The sequence below is a fragment of the Salmo salar genome, chromosome ssa02 (genome assembly GCF_905237065.1).
Source record: "Salmo salar chromosome ssa02, Ssal_v3.1, whole genome shotgun sequence".
NCBI lineage: Eukaryota > Metazoa > Chordata > Actinopteri > Salmoniformes > Salmonidae > Salmo > Salmo salar.
In genome coordinates, this window is record NC_059443.1 from 30739489 (window position 1) to 30763654 (window position 24166).

A 24166-nucleotide genomic window follows, 5' to 3' on the forward strand; every position below is an offset into this window, starting at 1 on the left:
CACACACGACCAAGGGTTTACGTTAGGAAATCAGAGTTTGTGTTTATATGATGTTACAATAATTGAATTCCAAATTTTTATAATATTCATAACTTAGTGCACTTGCATACCAAGTTTACACTACATGGGGGCCAGGATTATTTTGGCAAGTCAACAAAGTATAGACAAAAATAAACACAAATCACATTTAACTAAGAGCAGCTACAGTACAGGAAAAGGTTAAGTCACACGTCATTGACTGATGTAATATACAGGTGTGTGCATAAGTGAAAGCAGTAGAATTGGTTTGGCGAAATTGGCTTTCATTAATATCTTTAGGACGTAGCATGCCTCTAGATTGTTCATGTTTAACCTGGGGTGATAGTTTAGCCTTTAGGTTGAGAGAAAAATGGGAATCTTTCAACTTAGTCAGGTACTTGGTAAGAAAATGCATAGACAGCCAGATAGCAATGTAAGCTTTGGGGTAGTATTCAATCCGGTAGAGAAAAGTAGCTTCTAGAATCCCGAGCAGTGCTATAGAATTAGAAGGATTCTATTTCTATGGTATAGAACAAGTCCCTAACAACTACAACAACCCTATACTACAAAAGGATCAAACAGAGGTGTGACCAGCACAACAAAAATACACCATTCTAATGATAATATTACAATATGAAAGGATAGCTCCTGATTAAAATGTATATGGTCTACTCCAGTCTATAGAAGGTCCCTGTATACCTCACCGGACCATGTAACTTAATGGAAGTCCACTACAGTAGTGTCTGTAGCCTGGTCCCAGGTCTGTTTGTGTTTTTGCCTGTTCCATTGTCATTGTCAAGGGAAACATGTTTGACATGGCAATTCTATAAGGATTTGACAAGAAAGCAGAAACAGACTGGCACCCAGGCTAGTTTCTCCATTCCCCTCATCTACACACATACCTTCACCTCAAACAGCACATCCACCAGGCACCACGTGACTGACAGTACACCTGACCTAGATAAAGAGACTTCTGAGGTTAGTCTTCAGCAGGAAAACCCCAGTCTGCTCCCTCCCTTCCAATCACTTCACAGAAAATCTACACCTTTATACAGTAATAGCACAGTAGAAGCTCTGATCTAATCAGTCTAGGGTTTAGAAACACACTGGAACTAAGCCATAAATGGTGTAGATGACAATCTGTCTGTTGGATAAACAACACTATAGTAACAGAGAATCTGTAGTTCATTGTTTTTTGCTTTGGTAATTAGATTAGGTACCATCAGAGTCGGTACTCCCTTGATTGTGTCTATGCCAGTATTGTACCAACAGAGAGAAGAGGTTTAGTGACAACCCATCATATAGTTTGTGATCTCATCCCCCACAAATGGCAGAGTCATGGCAAAAAGCCCACAAATCTTAAAACACAGACTTACAAAAACCAGCATAATCTGCATGTAACTTGGCTTCTATTGTAATATGGCTTGTACTGATATGATTAGACTTTAAAACAAGGCACTGGCCATTCTATAGATATCAGTAGATAGACTGATCTAGGATCTACTGTCAGGGGAGCACATAGTGGAAAACTACTTTGTCCATAAAGTGGTAGACAGAGGTACTAGAATGCTGTAAGGCATGCAGAGAGCATGCAGAGGTCAACAAGATAGAACATCGTTATGTATAATAACATGACTACCATTATCTAAATTCTGATTGTGGACATTTCTTCCCAGTGAAAGTAAAAATCATTTCTTCTTCATTTGCAAAGCAATTGATAGCAACTAAGCAAGCTTTCGATGCTGAGAACCTTCTAGAACAACTGCAGATGTTGACAAAACAATCAGCTGACAAACCCAACAATGACATGGATGACCTCATACTGCCACACTATTATTATATGAACAATAAAAAGGCACTGAGAATGAAAAGATCATTTCCCAAACACAACCACATCCCAATGAAATAACATTCTATGAATTACAAAATACAACTATGTGACAGGCAGAAACAGTTGAACAGTTGATATGGACCCAAACCTGTAATAGAGGGAGACAGAAAGGCAGGCTTGAAGCAGTGATTAAAACACACTGAATAACGGACGGGGAAAAGAGTACAGAATGGTGGAGGCTGAGTTACTACCAGAACTACTAAGGCTGTGTCATGCAAGTCCAAAGTGCTTTTCTTTCCTTCATCCAAGCTGATCTAACAGAGTTATGAATGACCAGGAGACACAAACTGCCCCAGTAGGCCTACAACATACAGCTAGGAACCATCCTCTGTTTTCAGATCAGTGCCAACAAGGCCCAGGAAGCAAGAGGGGAGGCCGAATAAGAGTGTTGAGACATGCCCTAAGGAGACATGCATGCATGCAGACAGACAGACAGACAACTACACTAGGTAATAATAATTATAGGCACAAGGAGGCAGTCTGGAGTTCCTGGTCTGACAGTGCGACTGTCTCAGTCACTGGGCTCCATTCTCAGCCCATTCGGGTGGACAGGCCAACCTGTGGAAAGAAGGGGAGAGAATGTCAGTGTTTGTCGACAAATATGTTCACATACTGTATATGCACACACAAATACTATTTTCCTCTCGCTTCCACACACACAGAGACCTGTGAGATGTTGATTCCAGTGAGTTTCTCCACAGCAGCTGGTAGTCTGGTCATGATGTCCAGAACCTCTCCGGTCAGCTTGGCCGCGCCCACCTCACCCCCGCCGTTGGAAACCATGGTAACCTTCTGGGCCATGGAGAGGGGCCTGCTGATCTCCTCTGCTATCTAGAGGACAGGAGGAGTGATGGCAGCTTCAGGAAGAGAACAGCAGCAGACAGGACTGCAGTAACAGTACACATGTCTGTCTGTCATCTAATCAATCTGTCATCCATCTATCCTTATATACACTGAATCTGACCATTTATGCATCCATCCAATCTCTTCATCTCTACATCCATCCGCTTAAACTCTGCATCTACTGAACCGCTTTCCCATCAATCCTTCTCCCTATCCATGCACCCTCCCAGTCTCTAGTAGAACCAGTCCTATTCTCAGTGTGACTGACCAGTGGTAGTTTCTCCAGCAGCATGTCCACCATGGCTCCCTCCCCGTACTGTTTAAAGGCCTCAGCCTTCTTAGCCATCTGCTCTGCCTCGGCACGACCTTTAGCCTCCAGAGCAAACGCCTCAGCATCGCCCCTCATCTACACAGACAGGATAGAGACAGGGAGAGAGAACACATTAGTTCAAATAAACAAAGGTTGTTTGTTTGTGTGTGTATATATAAATATATGAAAGAATAAATAACACTCAGTTGCCAGTTTATTAGGTACACCCATCTCGTACCGGGGCGGGTCCAGAACAGCCTGAATTCTTCGGGGCATGGAAACGTTGCTCAATAATTGGTTTCAAGGGACCTACTAGTGTGCCAGGAAAACATTCCCCACACCATTACACCACCAGCCTGTACCATTAACACCAGGCTGGATGGAGCCATACTCGTGCTGCTTACTCGAAATCTTGACTGCCGGCATGACGCAACAGGAACCGGGATTCATTGGACCAGGTGATGTTTTTCCACTCCTCAATCGTCCAGTGTTGGTGATCATGCGCCCACTGGAGCTGATAGGAGTGGAACCCGGTGTTGTAGTCTGCTGCAGTGGCCCATCCGTGACAAGGACTGACGAGTTGTGCCTTTCGAGATGTCGTTCTGCGCCGCCATTTGTCTGTTTGTGGCTAAGAGCTGGCCCACCTCTTAGTACGATTCTTGATGTTCTCCTCCGACCTTTCTCATCAACAAGCTGTTTTCACCAACAGGACTGCCGCTGACTGGATGTTTTTTGTTTGTCGCATCATTCTCGATAAACCCTAGACACTCAGTAAACCCCAGCTGTTTCTGAGATACTGGAACCGGCGTGCCTGGCACCGACGATCACACCACGCTCAAAGTTGCTTAGGTCACTCGTTTTGCCCATTCTAACGTTCAATTGAACAGTAACTGAATGCCTGGCTGCCTGCTTTATATAGCAGGCCACGGCCACGTGACTCACTGTCTGTAGGAGCGATCCATTTTCATGAACAGGGTGGTGTACATAATAAACATCTGAACCACAAGACACAGGTGGGTGGTTGTTTTATGAAAAATATATCCAAATGGGAAATGGACTGTTTAATAAGGATGTGTATAATATATGAAACAGGAAGAGAGAGAACCTATCCTAAAGTAAGGTTGTATTAAGGGAAGTGAGCGATGTCTACAAAGAAGGAGACAGGGAATTTAGAGTAGAGACGGGAAGAGGAACAGAGAACACCAACCTTAATATGGAGAGAGGGGAGGCAGGGGGAGAGAAAGAGAGCAAGTGGATGAATGAGAGGGTGGAAGGGACAGGCTGAGGGGGGAGAAGCTAAGACAGGAGGCATATCAGACAGCTATTGTACTGGGGGTGAAGAGACTGATAACAGGAGTGACAGGAGAGTGGAGGGGAGTGATAGAGAAGAGATAGAGGAGAGGAGGGAAGGAGGAGAGAGGAGGGAGGCGCTGCTGAACTCACTCTGATGGACTCTGCCTCTGCCTCGGCCTCCATGATGAGCTGTGCACTGTGAAAGAGACAGAGACAGTTTGAGTGGAGCTGAAGAAATGTTGGACCTTTAACAGGACTCACTGTCCAGGACAACTGACTAGTACGGAACAGAACATATCCACAGTTCTGACATACCCCCATCATTCCCCTTTTATGGTGACAATAAGGCCTTTATTTGCTGTTTACTTTAAAAGTATTGTAATTACACCAAAACGCTATCTCAAAGAAATAGCAATGGTGAACTTGATCAAATGTCCTGGGCGGCCTGTATCTGACCGTTTCTGAAAGACAGAAACAATTGCAAATGGTTGTGGACCTGTAAATAGATCGTTTGCAATAATTGTTTTGCATTCCCTTTTTCCCCCAAACATAAATATGCTGAATTCTGAAACATGGTGTACCTGGGAAAAAAATGACAACTACAGCAGGGTTACTTACAGCTGTAGCCTACACACTTCAATGTAAAACATCAACCACAGACCCATATCAACTGTCTGTTATAAACTGCGCTCCCTGTAGGATGTACAGGCTTAACTAGAGCAATTTAAAACAATTATAATAGCCTGTCTAATAGCGCCAATTAAATGAGAGATGTGCATGGTAATTTGTTGTATGGCTACTTCAGGAATATGAATATGGGCAGAAAATATGAGGAATTTATTCTGCAATGATCATTACATTTTACATTTTAGTCATTTAGCAGACGCTCTTATCCAGAGCGACTTACAAATTGGTGCATTCACCTATAATATCCAGTGGAACAACCACTTTACAATAGTGCATCTAAATCTTTTAAGGGGGGGGTTAGAAGGATTACTTTATCCTATCCCAGGTATTCCTTGAAGAGGTGGGGTTTCAGGTGTCTCCGGAAGGTGGTGATTGACTCCGCTGTACTGGCGTCGTGAGGGAGCTTGTTCCACCATTGGGGTGCCAGAGCAGCGAACAGTTTTGACTGGGCTGAGCGGGAACTGTGCTTCCTCAGAGGTAGGGAGGCGAGCAGGCCAGAGGTGGATGAACGGAGTGCCCTTGTTTGGGTGTAGGGCCTGATCAGAGCCTGAAGGTACGGAGGTGCCGTTCCCTTCACAGCTCCGTAGGCAAGCACCATGGTCTTGTAGCGGATGCGAGCTTCGACTGGAAGCCAGTGGAGAGAGCGGAGGAGCGGGGTGACGTGAGAGAACTTGGGAAGGTTGAACACCAGACGGGCTGCGGCGTTCTGGATGAGTTGTAGGGGTTTAATGGCACAGGCAGGGAGCCCAGCCAACAGCGAGTTGCAGTAATCCAGACGGGAGATGACAAGTGCCTGGATTAGGACCTGCGCCGCTTCCTGTGTGAGGCAGGGTCGTACTCTGCGAATGTTGTAGAGCATGAACCTACAGGATCGGGTCACCGCCTTGATGTTGGTGGAGAACGACAGGGTGTTGTCCAGGGTCACGCCAAGGCTCTTAGCACTCTGGGAGGAGGACACAAGGGAGTTGTCAACCGTGATGGCGAGATCATGGAACGGGCAGTCCTTCCCCGGGAGGAAGAGCAGCTCCGTCTTGCCGAGGTTCAGCTTGAGGTGGTGATCCGTCATGATTTTAGAACGCAAAAATAACGGCAAATGATTACATCTTGTTAATATATTTAGCTACTTGTTTTTAGTTATGAATAAGAGTGTCCTCATAAATTCTCCATTTGCACAAGGTTACTTTTGCCTTTTAGCAATGCAACACTAGAAACGTTGTAGAGTCTGCAGAAGGAGAAGTACATTCTCACCTTAAGTTTAGTTTTAATAACTGACAACTGTTGCATGCAGGTTTTGGGGCAAATTTTGTGCGTACGAAACGTTTCTAAATGAGGCCCTGGGGATTGTAACATACCGTTCAGCCTCAGCCAGTCTCTCCAGACGGTATCTCTCTGCCTCAGCAGGCTTCTTCACCTTGGCCTCCAGCTCCATCTCCTTGCGGGTGATCTCCTGCTCCTGCAGCATGATCTGCTGAGACCTCTCCACCACCTTCACCTGCATCGTCTCCTCCTCAATCCGCTGCTTCGTCTTCGCCACCTACATAACCCCAATAATACAACGGATTTAGAAAAAACACTGACACTTTACATCAAAAGTGATGGCAGTGGAGGGAATTTGAGGATCATGCACGTTTCTCAAGTTAGGATTCTGCCCTGTGTAAATAAACGTGAATATTTTCCGTTATTAGAACACGACACACTGCCTCGGCTGTGTTGCGCGTCTGAATGAGAGGATCATTGCACGGCCCAGAGTTTGGTGGTAGGATACCTGCAGCTGATAGGCCATCTCAGACTCTGCCTTCTTGGTGTTGACCTCGTAGTCGTAGGAGGCCTTCTTCAGCTCGTAGTCTCTCTGGGCTTTGGCCATCTCGATCTCATTCAGATACTGGGCCGACACCTTCTCCTGCATGGCCTGGGCCTCACGGATCACCGCGTCTCGTTTGTACTGAGCCTCTCCGATCCTGGCATCCTTCTGCACCTGAGCTGTCCTAGCTTTACCCAGGGAGGTGAGGTAGTCCTGACAGAGAGTGTTAGTATTATTAGTATAATAAACCTGGTAGTTTGGGTCCAGCATGCTGATTGGCTGAAACAGCATTTCAGCAGTGTGTATATCAGGCAATATACCACAAAAATACTTACTGTTCTATTTATGTTCATAACCAGTTTATAATAGCAATAAGGCACCTCGGGGGTTTGTGGTATATGGCCAATATACCACGGCTAAGGGCTGTGTCCAGGCAGTCCGCTTTGCATCGTGTCTAAGAACAACCCTTTGTCATGATATATTGGCCATATACCACACCCCTTTGGGACTTATTGCTATTATAAACTGGTTACGAACATAAACACAACAGTAAACAAGTATTTTTGTGCAGGAATTTGTCTTTCATTCTCGAACACTGACTTTTAAAAGACATTAATATTTTTACCAAATCTGTGCTAATATCTCAATTTCAGACTTTTTTCTGTAACAACAATCCTTGTGTGACCTTCATACTGTAAAGTCGCTGTATATTTGTCAGAGAGAACAAACCTGGTCGTCGTGAACGTCTTTGAGCGTGTAGCTGACCACGCCGATGCCCATGTTGACCAGGTCAGAGGAGGCCACCTTGAACACCTGCTCAGAAAACTTCTTACGGTCCTGGTAGATCTCCTACAGGGGAAGGATAATATAATAATTCCATTTAGCAGACACGTTTATACATTTTCGTATTGGTGGCCCCAACGGGGATCTAACCCATGACTAAAGGTTAGATATAAGAGCATCTTCAACTCACCAACATTACGACTTTCCCGAAGCGGATCCTCTGTTTTGCCAACCACCCAGAACAATGGATCAGATCCCAGCCGGCGAGCCAAAACAACGGCGCCGCAGAAGGGGCAGACGGAGTGGTCTTCTGGTCAGGCTCCGTAGACGGGCACATCGCGCACTGCTCCCGAGCATACTACTCGCCAATGTCCAGTCTCTTGACAACAAGGTAGACGAAATCCGAGCAAGGGTTGCCTTCCAGAGAGACATCAGAGACTGTAACGTTCTTTGTTTCACGGAAACATGGCTCACTCGAGACACGCTATCGGAGTCGGTACAGCCAGCTGGTTTCTTCACGCATCGCGCCGACAGAAACAAACATCTTTTCAAATGCCGACCGCATTATCTACTAAGAGAATTCTCTTCCATTATAATCACAGCCGCATATATACCCCCCAAGCAGACACATCGATGGCCCTGAACGAACTTCATTTGACTCCATGTAAACTGGAAACCACATATCCTGAGGCTGCATTTATTGTAGCTGGGGATTTTAACCTCTATGGGCTAGGCGGGACGAATTCGTCCCACCTACGTAACAGCCAGTCTAATCCAGTGGCGCGATTTTTGAATCGTTTGAAATACTATTACTTCAATTTCTCAAACATATGACTATTTTACAGCTATTTAAAGACAAGACTCTCGTTTATCTAACCACACTGTCCGATTTCAAAAAGGCTTTACAACGAAAGCAAAACATTAAATTATGTCAGGAGAGTGCCCAGCCAGAAATAATCAGACACCCATTTTTCAAGCTAGCATACAATGTCACATAAACCCAAAGCCACAGCTAAATGCAGCACTAACCTTTTATGATCTTCATCAGATGACACACCTAGGACATTATGTTATACAATACATGCATGTCTGTTCAATCAAGTTCATATTTATATCAAAAAACAGCTTTTTACATTAGCATGTGACGTTCAGAACTAGCATACCCCCGCAAACTTCCGGTGAATTTACTAACAATTTTACTAAATTACTCACGATAAACGTTCACAAAAAGCATAACAATTATTTTAAGAATTATAGATACATTACTCCTCTATGCACTCGATATGTCCGATTTTAAAATAGCTTTTCGGATGAAGCACATTTTGCAATATTCTAAGTACATAGCCCAGCCATCAAGGGCTAGCTATTTAGACACCCAGCACGTTTAGCCTTCACCAATATCAGATTTACTATTATAAAAGTTTGATTACCTTTTGTTGTCTTCGTCAGAATGCACTCCCAGGACTTCTACTTCAATAACAAATGTAGGTTTGGTCCCAAATAATCCATCTTTATATCCAAATAGCGTAGTTTTGTTCGTGCGTTCTAGACACTATCAGAATGGTAATCCACGGTCGTGCGCATGGCGCAGAACGTGACAAAAAATGTCTAAATATTCCATTACCGTACTTCGAAGCATGTCAACCGCTGTTTAAAATCAATTTTTATGCAATTTATCTCGTAGAAAAGCGATAATATTCCGACCGGGAATCTGCAATAAGCTAAACAGCCTAATGAATATACTCCACGGGGGCTAATCGCGCACCCGTCTCATTCAATGGTCCTCTGATCGGCCACTTGGATAAGGTGATAATCTGTTTCAGCCTGAGGCTGCCTCATCATCCTTCAGGATTTTCCCGGCTTCTGAGAGCCTATTGGAGCCCTGGGAATTGTCACGTTACAGCTAAGATCCTTACTCTTCAATAAACAGATGCAAGACGCACGACTCCTTGTCAGACAGGCCACTTCCTGCATGAAACCTTGTCAGGTTTTTGCCTGCCATAGGAGTTCTGTTATACTCACAGACACCATTCAAACAGTTTTAGAAACTTTAGGGTGTTTTCTATCCAAACCTGAACAATAATATGCATATTCTAGCTTCTGAGTTGGTGTAGGAGGCAGTTAAAAATGGGCACATATTTTTTCCAAAATTCTCAATACTGCCCCCTAGCCCAAACAGGTTAACAAGGCTAATCTGAAAACAAGGCGCCCTAAATTCTATCAGCATATTGATTGCGCAACTAGGGCTGGCAAAACCCTACATCATTGTTATTCTAACTTCCGCGACGCTATAAGGCCCTCCCCCGCCCTCCCTTTGGAAAAGCTAACCACGACTCCATTTTGTTGCTTACAGCCTATAGACAAAAACTAAAACAGGAAGCTCCCGCGCTCAGGTCTGTTCAACGCTGGTCCGACCAATCGGATTCCACACTTCAAGATTGCTTCGATCACGTGGACTGGGATATGTTCCGCATTGCGGCGAACAACATTGATGAATACGCTGATTCGGTGAGCGAGTTTATTAGCAAGTGCATCGGCGATGTCGTACCCAGAGCAACTATTAAAACATTCCCAAACCAGAAACCGTGGATTGATGGCAGCATTCGCGCAAAACTGAAAGCGCGAACCACTGCTTTTAACCAGGGCAAGGTGACCGGAAACATGACCGAATACAAACAGTGTAGCTATTCCCTCCGCAAGGCAATCAAATAAGCTAAGCGTCAGTATAGAGACAAAGTGGGGTCGCAATTCAACGGCTCAGACACGAGAGGTATGTGGCAGGGTCTATACGGACAATCACGGACTATAAAAGGAAAACCAGTCCTGTCGCGGACCAGGATGTCTTGCTCCCAGACAGACTAAAACAACTACTTTGCTCGCTTTGAGGACAATACAGTGCCACTGACACGGCCTGCTACCAAAACCTGCGGGCTTAGCACTCACTTCCGTCATCATGAAGTGCTTTGAGAGACTAGTCAAGGACCATATCACCTCCACCGTGTGCAACTGGGTCCTGGACTTCCTGACGGGCTGCCCCCAGGTGGTGAGGGTAGGTAACAACATCTCCACCCCGCTGATCCTCAACACTAGGGCCCCACAAGCATGCGTTCTCAGCCCCCTCCTGTACTCCCTGTTCACCCACGACTGCGTGGCCATGCACGCCTCCAACTCAATCATCAAGTTTGCAGACGACACTACAGTGGCAGGCTTGAGTACCAACAACAACGAGACGGCCTACAGGGAGGAGGTGAGGGCCCTCGGAGTGTGGTGTCAGGAAAATAACCACACTCAACGTCAACAAAACAAAGGAGATGATCGTGGACTTCAGGAAACTGCAGAGGGAGCAGCCCCCTATCCACATCGACGGGACAATAGTGGAGAGGGCAGAAAGTTAAGTTCCTCGGCGTACACATCACAGACAAACTGAAATGTTCCAACCACACAGACAGCGTGGTGAAGAAGGCGCAGCAGCGCCTCTTCAACCTCAGGAGGCTGAAGAAATTCAGCTTGTCACCAAAAACACTCAAACTTTTACAGATGCACAATCGAGAGCATCCTGTCGGGCTGTATCACTGCCTGGTACGGCATCTGCTATGCCCATAACCGGAAGGCTCTCCAGAGGGTAGTGAGGTCTGCACAACGCATCACCGGGGGCAAACTACCTGCCCTCCAGGACACCTACACCACCCGATGTGACATCAAGGCCAAAAAGATCATCAAGGACAACAACCACCAGAGCCACTGCCTGTTCACCCCGCTATCATCCAGAAGGCGAGGTCAGCACAGGTGCATCATAGCAGGGACCGAGAGACTAAAAAACAGCTTCTATCTCAAGGCCATCAGACTGTTAAACAGCCATCACTAACATTGAGTGGCTGCTGCCAACATATTGACTCAACTCCAGCCACTTTAATAATGGAAAAATGTATGTAATAAATGTAACACTAGCCACTTTAAACAATGCCACTTCATATAATGTTTACATATCCTACATTACTCATCTCATATGTATATACTGTACTCTATACCATCTACTGCATCTTGCCTATGCCGCTCTATCATCACTCATTCATATATTTTTTTTATGTACATATTCTTATTCAGGTAATTGTTGTGAAATTGTTAGGTTAGATTACTCGTTGGATATTACTGCATTGTCGGAACTAGAAGCACAAGCATTTCGCTACACTCGCATTAACATCTGCTAACCATGTGTATGTGACAAATAAAATTTGATTTGAACCCTGGCGTTGCAAGCGCCATGCTCTACTAACTGAGCCACACAGGACAAGTGGGTTGTTTACATGCTGCTGTGCAGTTTGTTGCTAACGTTTCTTTGCTACCTGACAACTTTACGGTTTTTATTATTTTTCCCCCTCACGCAACTTTTTTTCATTCAACTTTTTCACCCTGGACGCTTTATCTGGACATGGTTCTACACGACCTCCACCAGCCGAAGCTAAGTAGTAACATTAAACCTTCTAATTGCAGTCGCTGTACTCATAATATACAGGAGATTGATCGCCTTATGGCGAGGATAGCCATGCTGCAAGCCCAGCGTCAGACGCAATCGTTAGGCAAGGGTAACTTCAGTGTAGGAAAGGATGAAACAGCGTCTGTGCCATCAGTATGTACAGATAGTAGTATAAATCTCCTCGCACAGTCCCCGCAGCCGGACAATTTTCTCATGGCTTCTGGAAGGAAATGCTGTAGGAATGCTCAACCAGTGTCGCTCATTCTGCCGACTGAAACTTTCGACCGGTTCTCCCCATTAAGCAACGAGTCAGTCCAAGTCTTCTCTGGTCTTCCCTCCACCCGTTACGGGGTCTGAGACGCCGAAGCCTCCTACCATTAGCTCTGACAAATTGAACACCCTAGTCATTGGCGACTCCATTACCCGCAGTATTAGACTTAAAAATAATCATCCAGCGATCATACACTGTTTACCAGGGGGCAGGGCTACTGATGTTAAGGCTAATCTGAAGATGGTGCTGGCTAAGGCTAAAACTGGCGAGTGTAGAGAGTATAGGGATATTGTTAGGATGAAACAGTCAGAGGTCACCAAGCAGTCTCTCACAACTCAATAGCTGGTTGAATACTGTTTTCTGCCCCTCCCAAAAGATAGAATGTGTAGATAATTGGCCCTCTTTCTGGGATTCACCCACAAACAGGACCAAGCCTGGCCTGCTGAGGAGTGACGGACTCCATCCTAGCTGGAGGGGTGCTCTCATCTTATCTACGAACATAGACAGGGCTCTAACTCCTCTAGCTCCACAATGAGATAGGGTGCAGGGCAGGCAGCAGGCTGTTTGCCACCCTGCCACTAGCACAGTCAGTGTAGTCAGCTCAGCTAACCCCATTGAGACCGTGTCTGTGCCTCGATCTAGGTTGGGCAAAACTAAACATGGCGGTGTTCGCCTTAGTAATCTCACTGGAATAAAGACCTCCTCCATTCCTCTCATTATTGAAGGAGATTGTGATATCTCACATCTCAAAATAGGACTACTTAATGTTAGATCCCTCACTTCCAAGGCAGTTATAGTTAATGAACTAATCACTGATCATAATCTTGATGTGATTGGCCTGACAAACATGGCTTGCTTATTAAGTCTAATGAATTTACTGTGTTAAATGAGACCTCTCCTCCTGGTTACACTAGTGACCATATCCCCCGCGCATCCCGCAAAAGGTGGAGGTGTTGCTGACATTTACGATAGCAAATTTCAATTTAAAAAAAATAAAATAAAAAAAATAAACTGCGTTTTCATCTTCTAGTCATGAAATCTATGCAGCTACTCAATCACTTTTTATAGCTACTGTTTACAGGCCTCCTGGGCCATATGCAGCGTTCCTCACTGAGTTCCCTGAATTCCTATCGGACCTTGTACTCATGGCAGATAACATTCACATTTTTGGTGACTTTAATATTCACATGGAAAAGTTCACAGACCCACTCCAAAAGGCTTTCGGAGCCATCATCGACTCAGTGGGTTTTGTCCAACATGTCTCCGGACTTACTCACTGCCACAGTCATACTCTGGACCTAGTTTTGTCCTGTGGAATAAATATTGTGAATCTTAATGTTTTTCCTCATAATGCTGGACTATCGGACCACCGATTTTTACATTTGCAACCACAACAAATAATCTGCTCAGACCCCAACCAAGGATCATCAAAAGCCGTGCTATAAATTCTCAGACAACCCAAAGATTCCTAGATTGCCCTTCCAGATTTCCTCCACCACAGACGTCAGAGTACAAAATCAGTTAACCACCTAAGTGGGGAACTAAATGTAACCTTGCGTAACACCCTAGATGCAGTCGCACCCATAAAGAACAAACATTTGTCATTAGAAACTAGCTCCCTGGTATACATAAAATATCAGAGCCCTGAAGCAAACTTCCAAAAAATTGGAACAGAAATGGTGCTACACCAAACTGGAAGTCTTCCGACTGGCTTGGAAAGACCGATACTGCACGGCGGTACTAAGAACCCACACTGCAGCTCAATCATCCTATTTTTCCAACTTCAATGAGGACAATAAGAACAATCCAACATTTATTTTTGATACTGCCACAAAGCTAACTAAAAAGCAGAATTCCCCAAGAGAGGATGGCTTTCACTTCAGGAGTGATAAATTCTTAGACAAAAAGATCATGATCATTAGAAAGCAAATTACAGACTCCTCTTTAAATCTGCGTATTTCTCCAAAGCTCAGTTGCCCTGAGTCTGCACAACACTGCCAGGACCTAGGGAGACACGCAAGTTTTTAATACTATATCTCGACACATTGATGAAAATAGTCTTGGCCTCTAAACCTTCAAGCTGCATACTGGACCCTATTCCAACTAAACTACTGAAAGAGCTGTTTTCTGTGCTTGGCCCTCCTATGTTGAACATAATAAATGGCTCCCTATCCACCGGATGTGTACCAAACTCACTAAAAGTGGCAGTAATAAAGCCTCTCTTCAAAAAGCCAAACCATGACCCAGAAAATATAAAAAATATTGGCCTATATCAAATCTTCAGTCTGGTTTTAGACCCCTTCATAGCACTGAGATTGCACTCATGGAGGTGGTAAATGACCTTTTAATGGCGTCAGACCAAGGCTCTGCATCTGTCCTCGTGCTCCTAGACCTTAGTGCTGCTTTTGATACCATCGATCACCACATTATTTTGGAGAGACTGGGAACCCAATTTTGTCTACACTGACAAGTTCTGGCCTGGTTTCGATCTTATCTGTCGGAAAGATATCAGTTTGTCTCTGTGGATGGTTTGTCTTCTGACAAATCAACTGTAAATTTCGGTGATCCTCAGGGTTCCGTTTTAGGACCACTATTGTTTTCACAATATATTTTACCTCTTGGTGATGTCAGTAGAAAACAATGTTAACTTTCACTGCTATGCGGACGATACACAGCTGTACATTTCGATGAAACATGGTGAAGCCCCAAAATTGCCCTCCCTGGAAGCCTGTGTTTCAGACATAAGGAAGTGGATGGCGGCAAATATTTTACTTTTAAACTCGGACAAAACAGAGATGCTAGTTCTAGGTCTCAAGAAACAAAGATCTGTTGGATCTGACAATTCATCTTGATGGTTGTACAGTCATCTCAAATAAAACTGAAGGACCTCGGCATTACTCTGGACCCTGATCTCTCTTTCGACAAACACGTCAAGAACATTTCAAGGACAGATTTTTTCTATCTTCGTAACATTGCAAAAATCTGAAACTTTCTGTCCGAAATTGTGGCAGAAAAATGTATCCATGCTTTGTCACTTCTAGATTAGACTACCGCAATGCTCTACTTTCCGGGTAAAGCACTAAATAAACTTCAGTTAGTGCTAAACACGGCTGCAAGAATCTTGACTAGAACCCAAAAAATGTGATCATATTACTCCAATGCCAGCCTCCCTACACTGGCTTCCTGTTAAGGCTAGGGCTGATTTCAAGGTTTTACTGCTAACCTACAAAGCATTACATAGGCTTGCTCCTAGCTATATTTCCGATTTGGTCCTGCCGTACATACCTACATGTACGCTACACGGTCACAAGACGCAGGCCTCCTTACCGTCCCTAGAATTTCTAAGCAAACAGCTGGAGGCAGGGTTTTCTCCTATAAAGCTCAATTTTTATGGAATGGTCTGACTCGATCTCAACATTTAAGTCTTTATTGAAGACTCATCTCTTCAGTAGGTCCTATGACTAAGTGTAGCCTGGCCCAGGGGTGTGAAGGTGAACAGAAAGGCACTGGAGCAACGAACCGCCCTTGCTTGGCCGGTTCCCCTCTCTCCACTGGATTCTCTAACCCTATTACGGGGGCTGAGTCACTGGCTTACTGGTGCTCTTCCATGCCGTCCCTAGGAGGGGTGCGTCACTTGAGTGGGTTGAGTCACTGATGTGATCTTCCTGTCCGGGTTGGCGCCCCCCTCAGGTTTGTGGAGATCTTTGTAGGCTATACTCAGCCTTGTCTCAGGGTAGTAGGTTGAAGATATCCCTCTAGTGGTGTGGGGGCTGTGCTTTGGCAAATTGGGTGGGGTTATATCCTGCCTGTTTGGCCCTGTCCAGGGGTATCGTCGGACAGGGCAACAGTGTCTCCCGACCCCTCCTGTCTCAGCCTCCAGTATTTATGCTGCAATTTTTTTTATTTGTTATTTTACTAGGTAAGTTGACTGAGAACACATTCTCATTTACAGCAACGACCTGGGGAATAGTTACAGGGGAGAGGGGGATGAATGAGCCAATTGTAAACTGGGGATTATTAGGTGACCGTGAATGGTTTGAGGGCCAGATTGAGAATTTAGCTAGCAATAGTTTATGTGTCAGGGGGGGGCTCTCTCTCTCCCCCAGGACCAAGTTTCAGGACTACCTGGCCTGATGACTCCTTGCTTTCCCCAGTCCACCTGGTCAAGCTGCTGCTCCAGTTTCAACTATTCAACTGTTCTATGGAATCCTGACCTATTCACTGGACGTGCTACCTTGTCCCGGACCTGCTGTTTTGGACTCTCTACCGCACCTCGTCTCTAACTCTGAATGATCGGCTATGAAAAGCCAACTGACATTTACTCCTGAGGTGCTGACCTGTTGCACCCTCTACAACCACTGTGATTATTGTTATCTGACCCTGCAGGTCATCTATGAACATTTGACCATCTTGGCCACGTTCTGTTACAATCTCCACCTGGCACAGCCAAAAGAGGACTGGCCACCCCTCAGAGCCTGGGTCCTCGAGGTTTCTTCCTAGGTTCTGGCCTTTCTAGGGAGTTTTTCCTAGCCACCGTGCTTCTACATCTGCATTGCTTGCTGTTTGAGGTTTTAGGCTGAGTTTCTGTACAGCACTTTGTGACATCAGCTGATGTAAAAAGTGCTTTATAAATAAATTTGATTGAATTTGATTGATAAGGGTCGACCAGCCATAACGAGTGTACCCATGAGTGTTCCTGTCAAATTGGCCTGAGGGGCTTTGTCCCTTCTAGTACTTCTGTATCTACGTGAGGAGGGGGTGACACCAGTAGGACACAGAGGAGATCAGCCAGAGCTACACAGGAAGTAAATGACAGACCAAGAGAATGAAAGGAGACGTGGTACTATTACATATGTTATAATAACTACAATCCGTTATTGCTCTAAGTTGCCAGGCAGGTTTGCTAGCCTTTTGGTAAGTTATGAGAAAGGTCAACGATGAGAAAAACAAGCTATGGCTTGTAGGTTGAAGTCAGCGAGACATTCAGCAATTCAAAAGACCAAGGCACTCCTTTAGGAAGAGAAAAGGGCACCAGAGGCAACACATGCCCTTTATCAGGATATGGTGCGGTGTGTAGCCTACCTCAACAGTCAGATGGGCGATGATGGCCCTCTGGTGCCCCTCCAGTGTTTCCAGGGCGATGTTGGAGACCTCAGCCTCAGACTTCCCCATGAACATCTGACAGGCTGTGGCCAGCATCTCCTTGTTCTGACCCTGGATCTTCACCTGCCAGAGGTCAGGGGTTAGAGGTCAAAGGCCACATAGGACAGATGGGGATTCCATGTGAGGTCAAATGTACCTATCCAATCAGAATACATGGCTACTTTCACATGTACACGAAGTGTGTAGGGGCTGGGTGTTGACTTCTAAGTCCATACTTGGGCGATGCCAGTGACAGAGATGGGCACTCCATGACGGGTGTACACCTTATCACTCTTCACATTCAGAGTCAGGGTGTTCAGAGTGATCCTAACAGAGACAGAGAGAAGAGGGTAAGGGGTCCAAAGAGGGAAAGTACAGTGAGAATAGAGAAGGTGATAGTGAGAGGGATGGAGAAGAAAGCGAGTCAGAGAGAGAGAGTAACCACGGCTACAGGTGAAGGCTACAAATGACAGATAGATTGTGTTGCATTATAAGCTTAAAATAGTAGCCTGGTATTCATATAGGCTTACTCATTTAACCACTTATGTTTCAGTAACAGTAGAGAATACACAGGGACTGTGGGGCCTTTTTCTCTGTACATGAATAGAATCCCTGAATGAACAGATGGATAGATGAACAGATGGATAGATGAACAGATGGATAGATGAACAGATGGATAGATGAACAGATGGATAGATGAACAGATGGATAGATGAACAGATGAACAGATGGATAGATGAACAGATGGATAGATGAACAGATGGATAGATGAACAGATGGATAGATAACTGAAAGAAGAAGGGGAGGGAGTGACAGCCACCTCTGGATCTGTTGAATACAGGGGAGGACAAACACTCTTCCTCCAGCGATCATTAGAGGAGGGGAACGACCAAAGCCTGGAGGAGAAGTGAAGAAGAGAGAGGGCAATCAGACTTTGACAGAGAAAAGGAAAAGAAATTGCCTTAGTATATACTAAAAAGGAGTGGGTTATTTGAAAATATGAGAGATAAGTTTACATTAGGCTATACTCTCTGTCAACACAGTAGTGCCCACAATTAACATGTCATGTACACACTGAGTCTTTGACATATTAACTTTCCTACATATAGGACTACATTGCAGCACCACATTCCATACAATACAATGTAAGTGAGGAGCTAGCCTTTTGACAGCTGGTATTGTAAAATGTAAACAAAGTACTGTACTGTTTGAGCTGAACCCGATTAGAGATTCCTGTCCTGGTTTACTACACAACTGTGGCATCCGGGGCACGTTCAGCAGGACACAATGTTTTGAAACATTCAGATAGAAATATGTAATATAGAACAAACATGCCTCGCCGACATGTAGATCAAGGGATCACGTTGGCTCTATTAATGACTTCTCTATCAGCAAAGTTTGACAACTGAAAGTGGCCCAGAGAGTTGCTAAATGGTATCACATGACACTTGATGATAGGCTAAAGTGAGTCACATGGCCCTGCATTACATTTACTGTTACTTGTACTGTAAACAATCACATACAGTAAACAACAGACCTATTACAGTTTCAAGGAGAGTCAGAACAATATTAGGCCATGTATGGCAATGGAGGTAAGGTTGTGTAGATTACCCAAACTGTTTATTTTTAGGGTTCTGTATTGTGTCATAATATTATGTTAATAAATATTAACACATAAAACAAAACATCTTACCAGACACCACCATGGCTTCATTGGGTCCACATGTGTAGAACATCTTGATTTGGACCTAAGAGCTGTTTTGGTTAAGATTGTCAACATTAGACAGTCTCCACTTGGTTGGCCTAATCTTTCAACAATCCCTGGGGTAGTACTAGTCTTTTGCTGCTAGTTCCAATTCCAAATAGTTACTTTTGTGGTTAGTACTTGTGCTGAGAAAAAGTAAGGCAATCAACTTGTGAAAAAAATGACAGACAGTCTGGGTGTAGACCAGACTACAGTTTAGAGAGAACGTTATTTGGCAGAATGGGACAAAGCAAAGGCGTTTCATCTCATCTGGGATCTAAGCAGATTATATTAGCCATGTGGATCCTCCAACAGTGTTGTTCGTCAATCCGTGGTTTATGCCAGAAGGTACATTATAGTTACCGTCTGCCAAGATGTTACAGCTAGCTACATAGTTACCACAGATATAGTTTTTCTGCTGTCTCTGGTTACTATAGCTAGCTAGGTCAACAATGTGAACGATACAGCCGATAGCTAACGTCAGTGCTCTAGTCCATTCTGTCACCCATACTGACCCTCCCTATTCTGTCTCCCGGCATCACCCCTCATGACCCACAGCAAATATTAGATTTATCTCATCACAGCAAAGTCTGACCACATTGTCAAGTACGTAACTTGCTGCTCTATGCCCCCGCCTCAACCAAACTATCTAGTTTAAACTTGCTGGCTGAAAATCCAACGTTTACATTACGCTAGCTAGGTCCATAACAACCACAAACAAGAAACAAATACTTGTTATCTTGCCAACTGTAGCTTACCAATCGATTCACCCTAAAGATATGTTTCCCTAAATCGTCGTGTACACTCCAGATGTTTTCAATATACTCCGATTTACCTGATTTAACGACTGGCTCAAATAGTGGAATTGGAACAAACTGTTACTTAATGGAGAGCAAATGCAGACCACGCCTCCCGTAGGAGTAAAACAGAAATAACGTCCTCTGGTGGTCAGACTGCAGACGTTCAGTACCGACGGAAATGTCAGGGGCGCGGGGGGCAACATAGGGGGAGGGTTGTCTACCTTTTTGCTTAGAGGGTTGTGTTTTTTTTTATTGGGCACAGGGCAGGGTAGTGCATTTTTTCCATGGTTTATATTCGCTCTTTTGCATAATTTTTTCAATCCTAGCCACATTTCCTCATCTGCTTGCATGCACCTCCCCTATATCAAGGTGTTTGGTACTTTTACTACCACAGGTCAATGTAGTCTACCAGTCTGTCTAGCCTGTCCTCTATCCACCATTCATAGTGACAATACTGGAAAGTGGATCGTTTGTCAAGATCTGCAATAGGCTAACAAGCAATCATACCACACATAAAAGCATCCAAAGCCTGATCAATTTTCAATATGAACCCACCAGAAAAAATATGAATAGCTAATAGGCAGAGGAGAGGTGAAGTGTATCATTGTGCATGAAAGAAGTATTTGCATTCCTTATTTTATTCTTATTTATTCTTTTTTTTTTGCACTGACTCTCTTGCACAGGATCGATGTACACGCACTGGACTCTAACCACACACCCACACATAACCACACACCCACACATAACCACACACCCACACATAACCACACACCCACACATAGCCACACACCCACACATAGCCACACACCCACACATAACCACACACAGCCACACACCCACACATAGCCACACACCCACACATAGCCACACACCCACACATAGCCACACACCCACACATAACCACACACAGCCACACACCCACACATAGCCACACACCCACACATAGCCACACACCCACAACATAGCCACACACCCACACATGCTACACTGACACTCCAACACACACACACACGGACACACACAAAACACACACATGCATATTGACGACTCCACACACACACACACACACACACACACACACACACACACACACACACACAAACACACACATAAATATTGACGACTCCAACACACACACACACACACACACACACACACACACACACACACACACACACACACACACATTCCATCACACACGCTGCTGCTACTCTCTGTTTATTATCTATGCATAGTCACTTTACCCTTACCTACATGTACAGTTTAAGTCAGAAGTTTACATACACTTTAGCCAAATACATTTAAACAATTCCTGACATTTAATCCTAGAAAAAATTCCCTGTCTTAGGTCAGTTTGGATCACCACTTTATTTTAAGAATGTGAAATGTCAGAATAATAGTAGAGAATGATTTATTTCAGCTTTTATTTCTTTCATCACATTCCCAGTGGGTCAGAAGTTTACATACACTCAATTAGTATTTGTTAGCATTGCCTTTAATTGTTTAACTTGGGTCAAACGATTCAGGTAGCCTTCCACAACTTCCCACAATATGTTGGGTGAATTTTGGCCCATTCCTCCTGACAGAGCTGGTGTAACTGAGTCAGGTTTGTAGGCCTCCTTGCTCGCACACGCTTTTTCAGTTCTCCCCACAAATTTTCTATAGGATTGAGGCCAGGGCTTTGTGATGGCCACTCCAATACCTTGACTTTGTTGTCCTTAAGCCATTTTGCCACAACTTTGGAAGTATGCTTGGGGTCATTGTCCATTTGGAAGACCCATTTGCGACCAAGCTTTAACTTCCTGACTGATGTCTTGAGATATTGCTTCAATATATCCACATTATTTTCCTACCTCATGATGCCGTCTATTTTGTGAAGTGCACCAGTCCCTCCTGCAGCAAAGCACCCCCACAACATGATGCTGCCACCCCTGTGCTTCACGGTTGGGATGGTGTTCTTCAGCTTGCAAGCCTCCCCCTTTTTCCTCCAAACATAACGATGGTCATTATGGCCTAACAGTTCTATTTTTGTTTCATCAGACCAGAGGACATTTCTCCAGAAAGTACAATCTTTATCCCCATGTGCAGTTGCAAACCATAGTTTTGCTTTTTTATGGCGGATTTGGAGCATTGGCTTCTTCCTTGCTGAGCGGCCTTTCAGGTTATGTCGATATAGGTCTCGTTTTACTGTGGATATAGATGCTTTTGTACCTGTTTCCTCCAGCATCTTCACAAGGTCCTTTGCTGTTGTTCTGGGCTTGATTTGCACATTTCGCACCAAAGTACGTTCATCTCTAGGAGACAGAACGCGTCTCCTTCCTGAGCGGTATGACGGCTGCGTGGTCCCATGGTGTTTATACTTGCGTACTATTGTTTGTACAGATGAACGTGGTACCTTCAGGCATTTGGAAATTGCTCCCAAGGATGAAACAGACTTGTGGAAGTCTACAATTTTTTTTCTGAGGTCTTGGCTGATTTCTTTTGATTTTCCCATGATGTCAAGCAAAGAGGCACTGAGTTTGAAGGTTGGCCTTGAAATACATCCACAGGTACACCTCCAATTGACTCAAATTATGTCAATTAGCCTATCAGAAGCTTCTAAAGGCATGACATCATTTTCTGGAATTTTCACAGCTGTTTTAAGGCACAGTCATCTTAGTGTATATAAACTTCTGACCCACTGGAATTGTGATACAGTGAATTATTGTCACACCCTGACCTGAGAGAGACGGTTTATTTCTCTAGGTTGTTAGGTCAGGGTGTGGGGTGGGCATTCTATGGTTTATATTTCTTTGTGTTGAGCCGAGTATGGTTCCTAATCAGAGGCAGCTGTCTATCGTTGTCTCTGATTAGGAATCATACTTAGGCAGCCTTTCCCTACCTGTAGTTGTGGGATCTTATTTTTGTACTGCTCGTTGTAGCATGCAAGACGTGATGGTCGTTTGTCATTGTTTATGCTTTTGTTGAAGTGTTCTGAGTTAAAATAAATTCAAGATGAACACGTACCACGCTGCACCTTGGTCTACTCCTTTTGACGATCGTTACAATTATAAGTGAAATAATCTGTCTGTAAACAGTTGTTGGAAAAATGACTTGTGTCATGCACAAAGTAGATGTCCTAACCGACTTGCCAAAACTATAGTTTGTTAACAAGAAATTTGTGGAGTGGTTGAAAAACGAGTTTTAATGACTCCAACCTAAGTGTATGTAAACTTCCGACTTCCACTGTACATATTACCTCAATTACCTAAATTGACCCGTACCCTTACACATTGACTCGGTACTGGTACCCTTGTATATAGCCTCGTTATTGTTATTTTATTGTGTTACTATTTGTCCTTTAGTCTATTTAGCAAACTTTTTTTTTTACTCTGCATTGTTGGTTAAGGGCTAGTAAGTAAGCATTTCACCTGTTGTATTCGGCGCATGTGACAAATAGAATTAAATTTGATTTGAACAGTGAAGACATGAGACATGCAGCTCAAAAAGCTCCCCTATTAATCTTGTTTAGGGACAATACAGTTATCCTACCTAGACTAACCGACAGCACCACAATACAATGAATAATTGCGTTATTGTTTTCAAGTGAGTACAAAATTCTACTCTAGGCTGCAGTGAAAATGTAAGGTTTCCATCCAACCTTTTTATGGAGTAAAGTATCAAGGGTCTTATTATGGTGACATGATGATCGATGCATGGCTGCTGTTTGACAAATAAAAATTATCTCGCACTTTTGTCCATAATAATCTCTCCACAGTGGAGATGTCACACTACCCAGAAATCTAGCTGTCAAACAAGGAAATGGTTCCAATAATTTTAACACCCTTAATATTTCCCATAGGGGATTTAAGAAACACTAAAAATAAGGGCTTGCCCTGGCATGACGTTTTTATCACCAAGGTGACTGTGCCACAAAAGCATGCTTAAGTGACAAAGTCCAAATCCACGCTTATAAACACCTGGTCACCACAGTTATTGTTATTTGCGGTCGTAAACATTATTGTGAGTTAATTCTATGAGGGGGAAGGGTGTGCCATTTTTTTACAGTACAAGGGGAGGGTCATGTGAAAATATGTTTTAATGTTGGGGATGGGGGTGCATTTTTTTAA

The 24166-nt window shown here is 44.1% G+C and overlaps 1 protein-coding gene across 2 annotated transcripts; it reads right to left on the minus strand.

The window, feature by feature from the left end:
* Positions 1-16: 16 nt before the first annotated feature.
* On the minus strand, positions 17-20164 carry flot1 (flotillin 1). 2 transcript variants are annotated; one of them, XM_014159695.2, is made up of 12 exons: positions 20016-20164; positions 19207-19268; positions 18334-18409; positions 17750-17840; positions 17454-17597; positions 7573-7692; positions 6808-7056; positions 6395-6576; positions 4506-4551; positions 3021-3158; positions 2576-2740; positions 17-2467 (listed from the first exon to the last, which is right to left on the minus strand). In XM_014159695.2, exons 2-12 carry the CDS (start codon positions 19247-19249, stop codon positions 2441-2443), a joined length of 1281 nt encoding a protein of 426 aa, XP_014015170.1. In that variant the 5' UTR covers positions 19250-19268; positions 20016-20164; the 3' UTR covers positions 17-2440. The 2 variants fall into 2 exon arrangements, with proteins under 2 accessions (XP_014015170.1, NP_001135115.1); NM_001141643.1 differs by having other exon boundaries at positions 20093-20143.
* Between the last annotated feature and the right edge of the window lie 4002 nt (positions 20165-24166).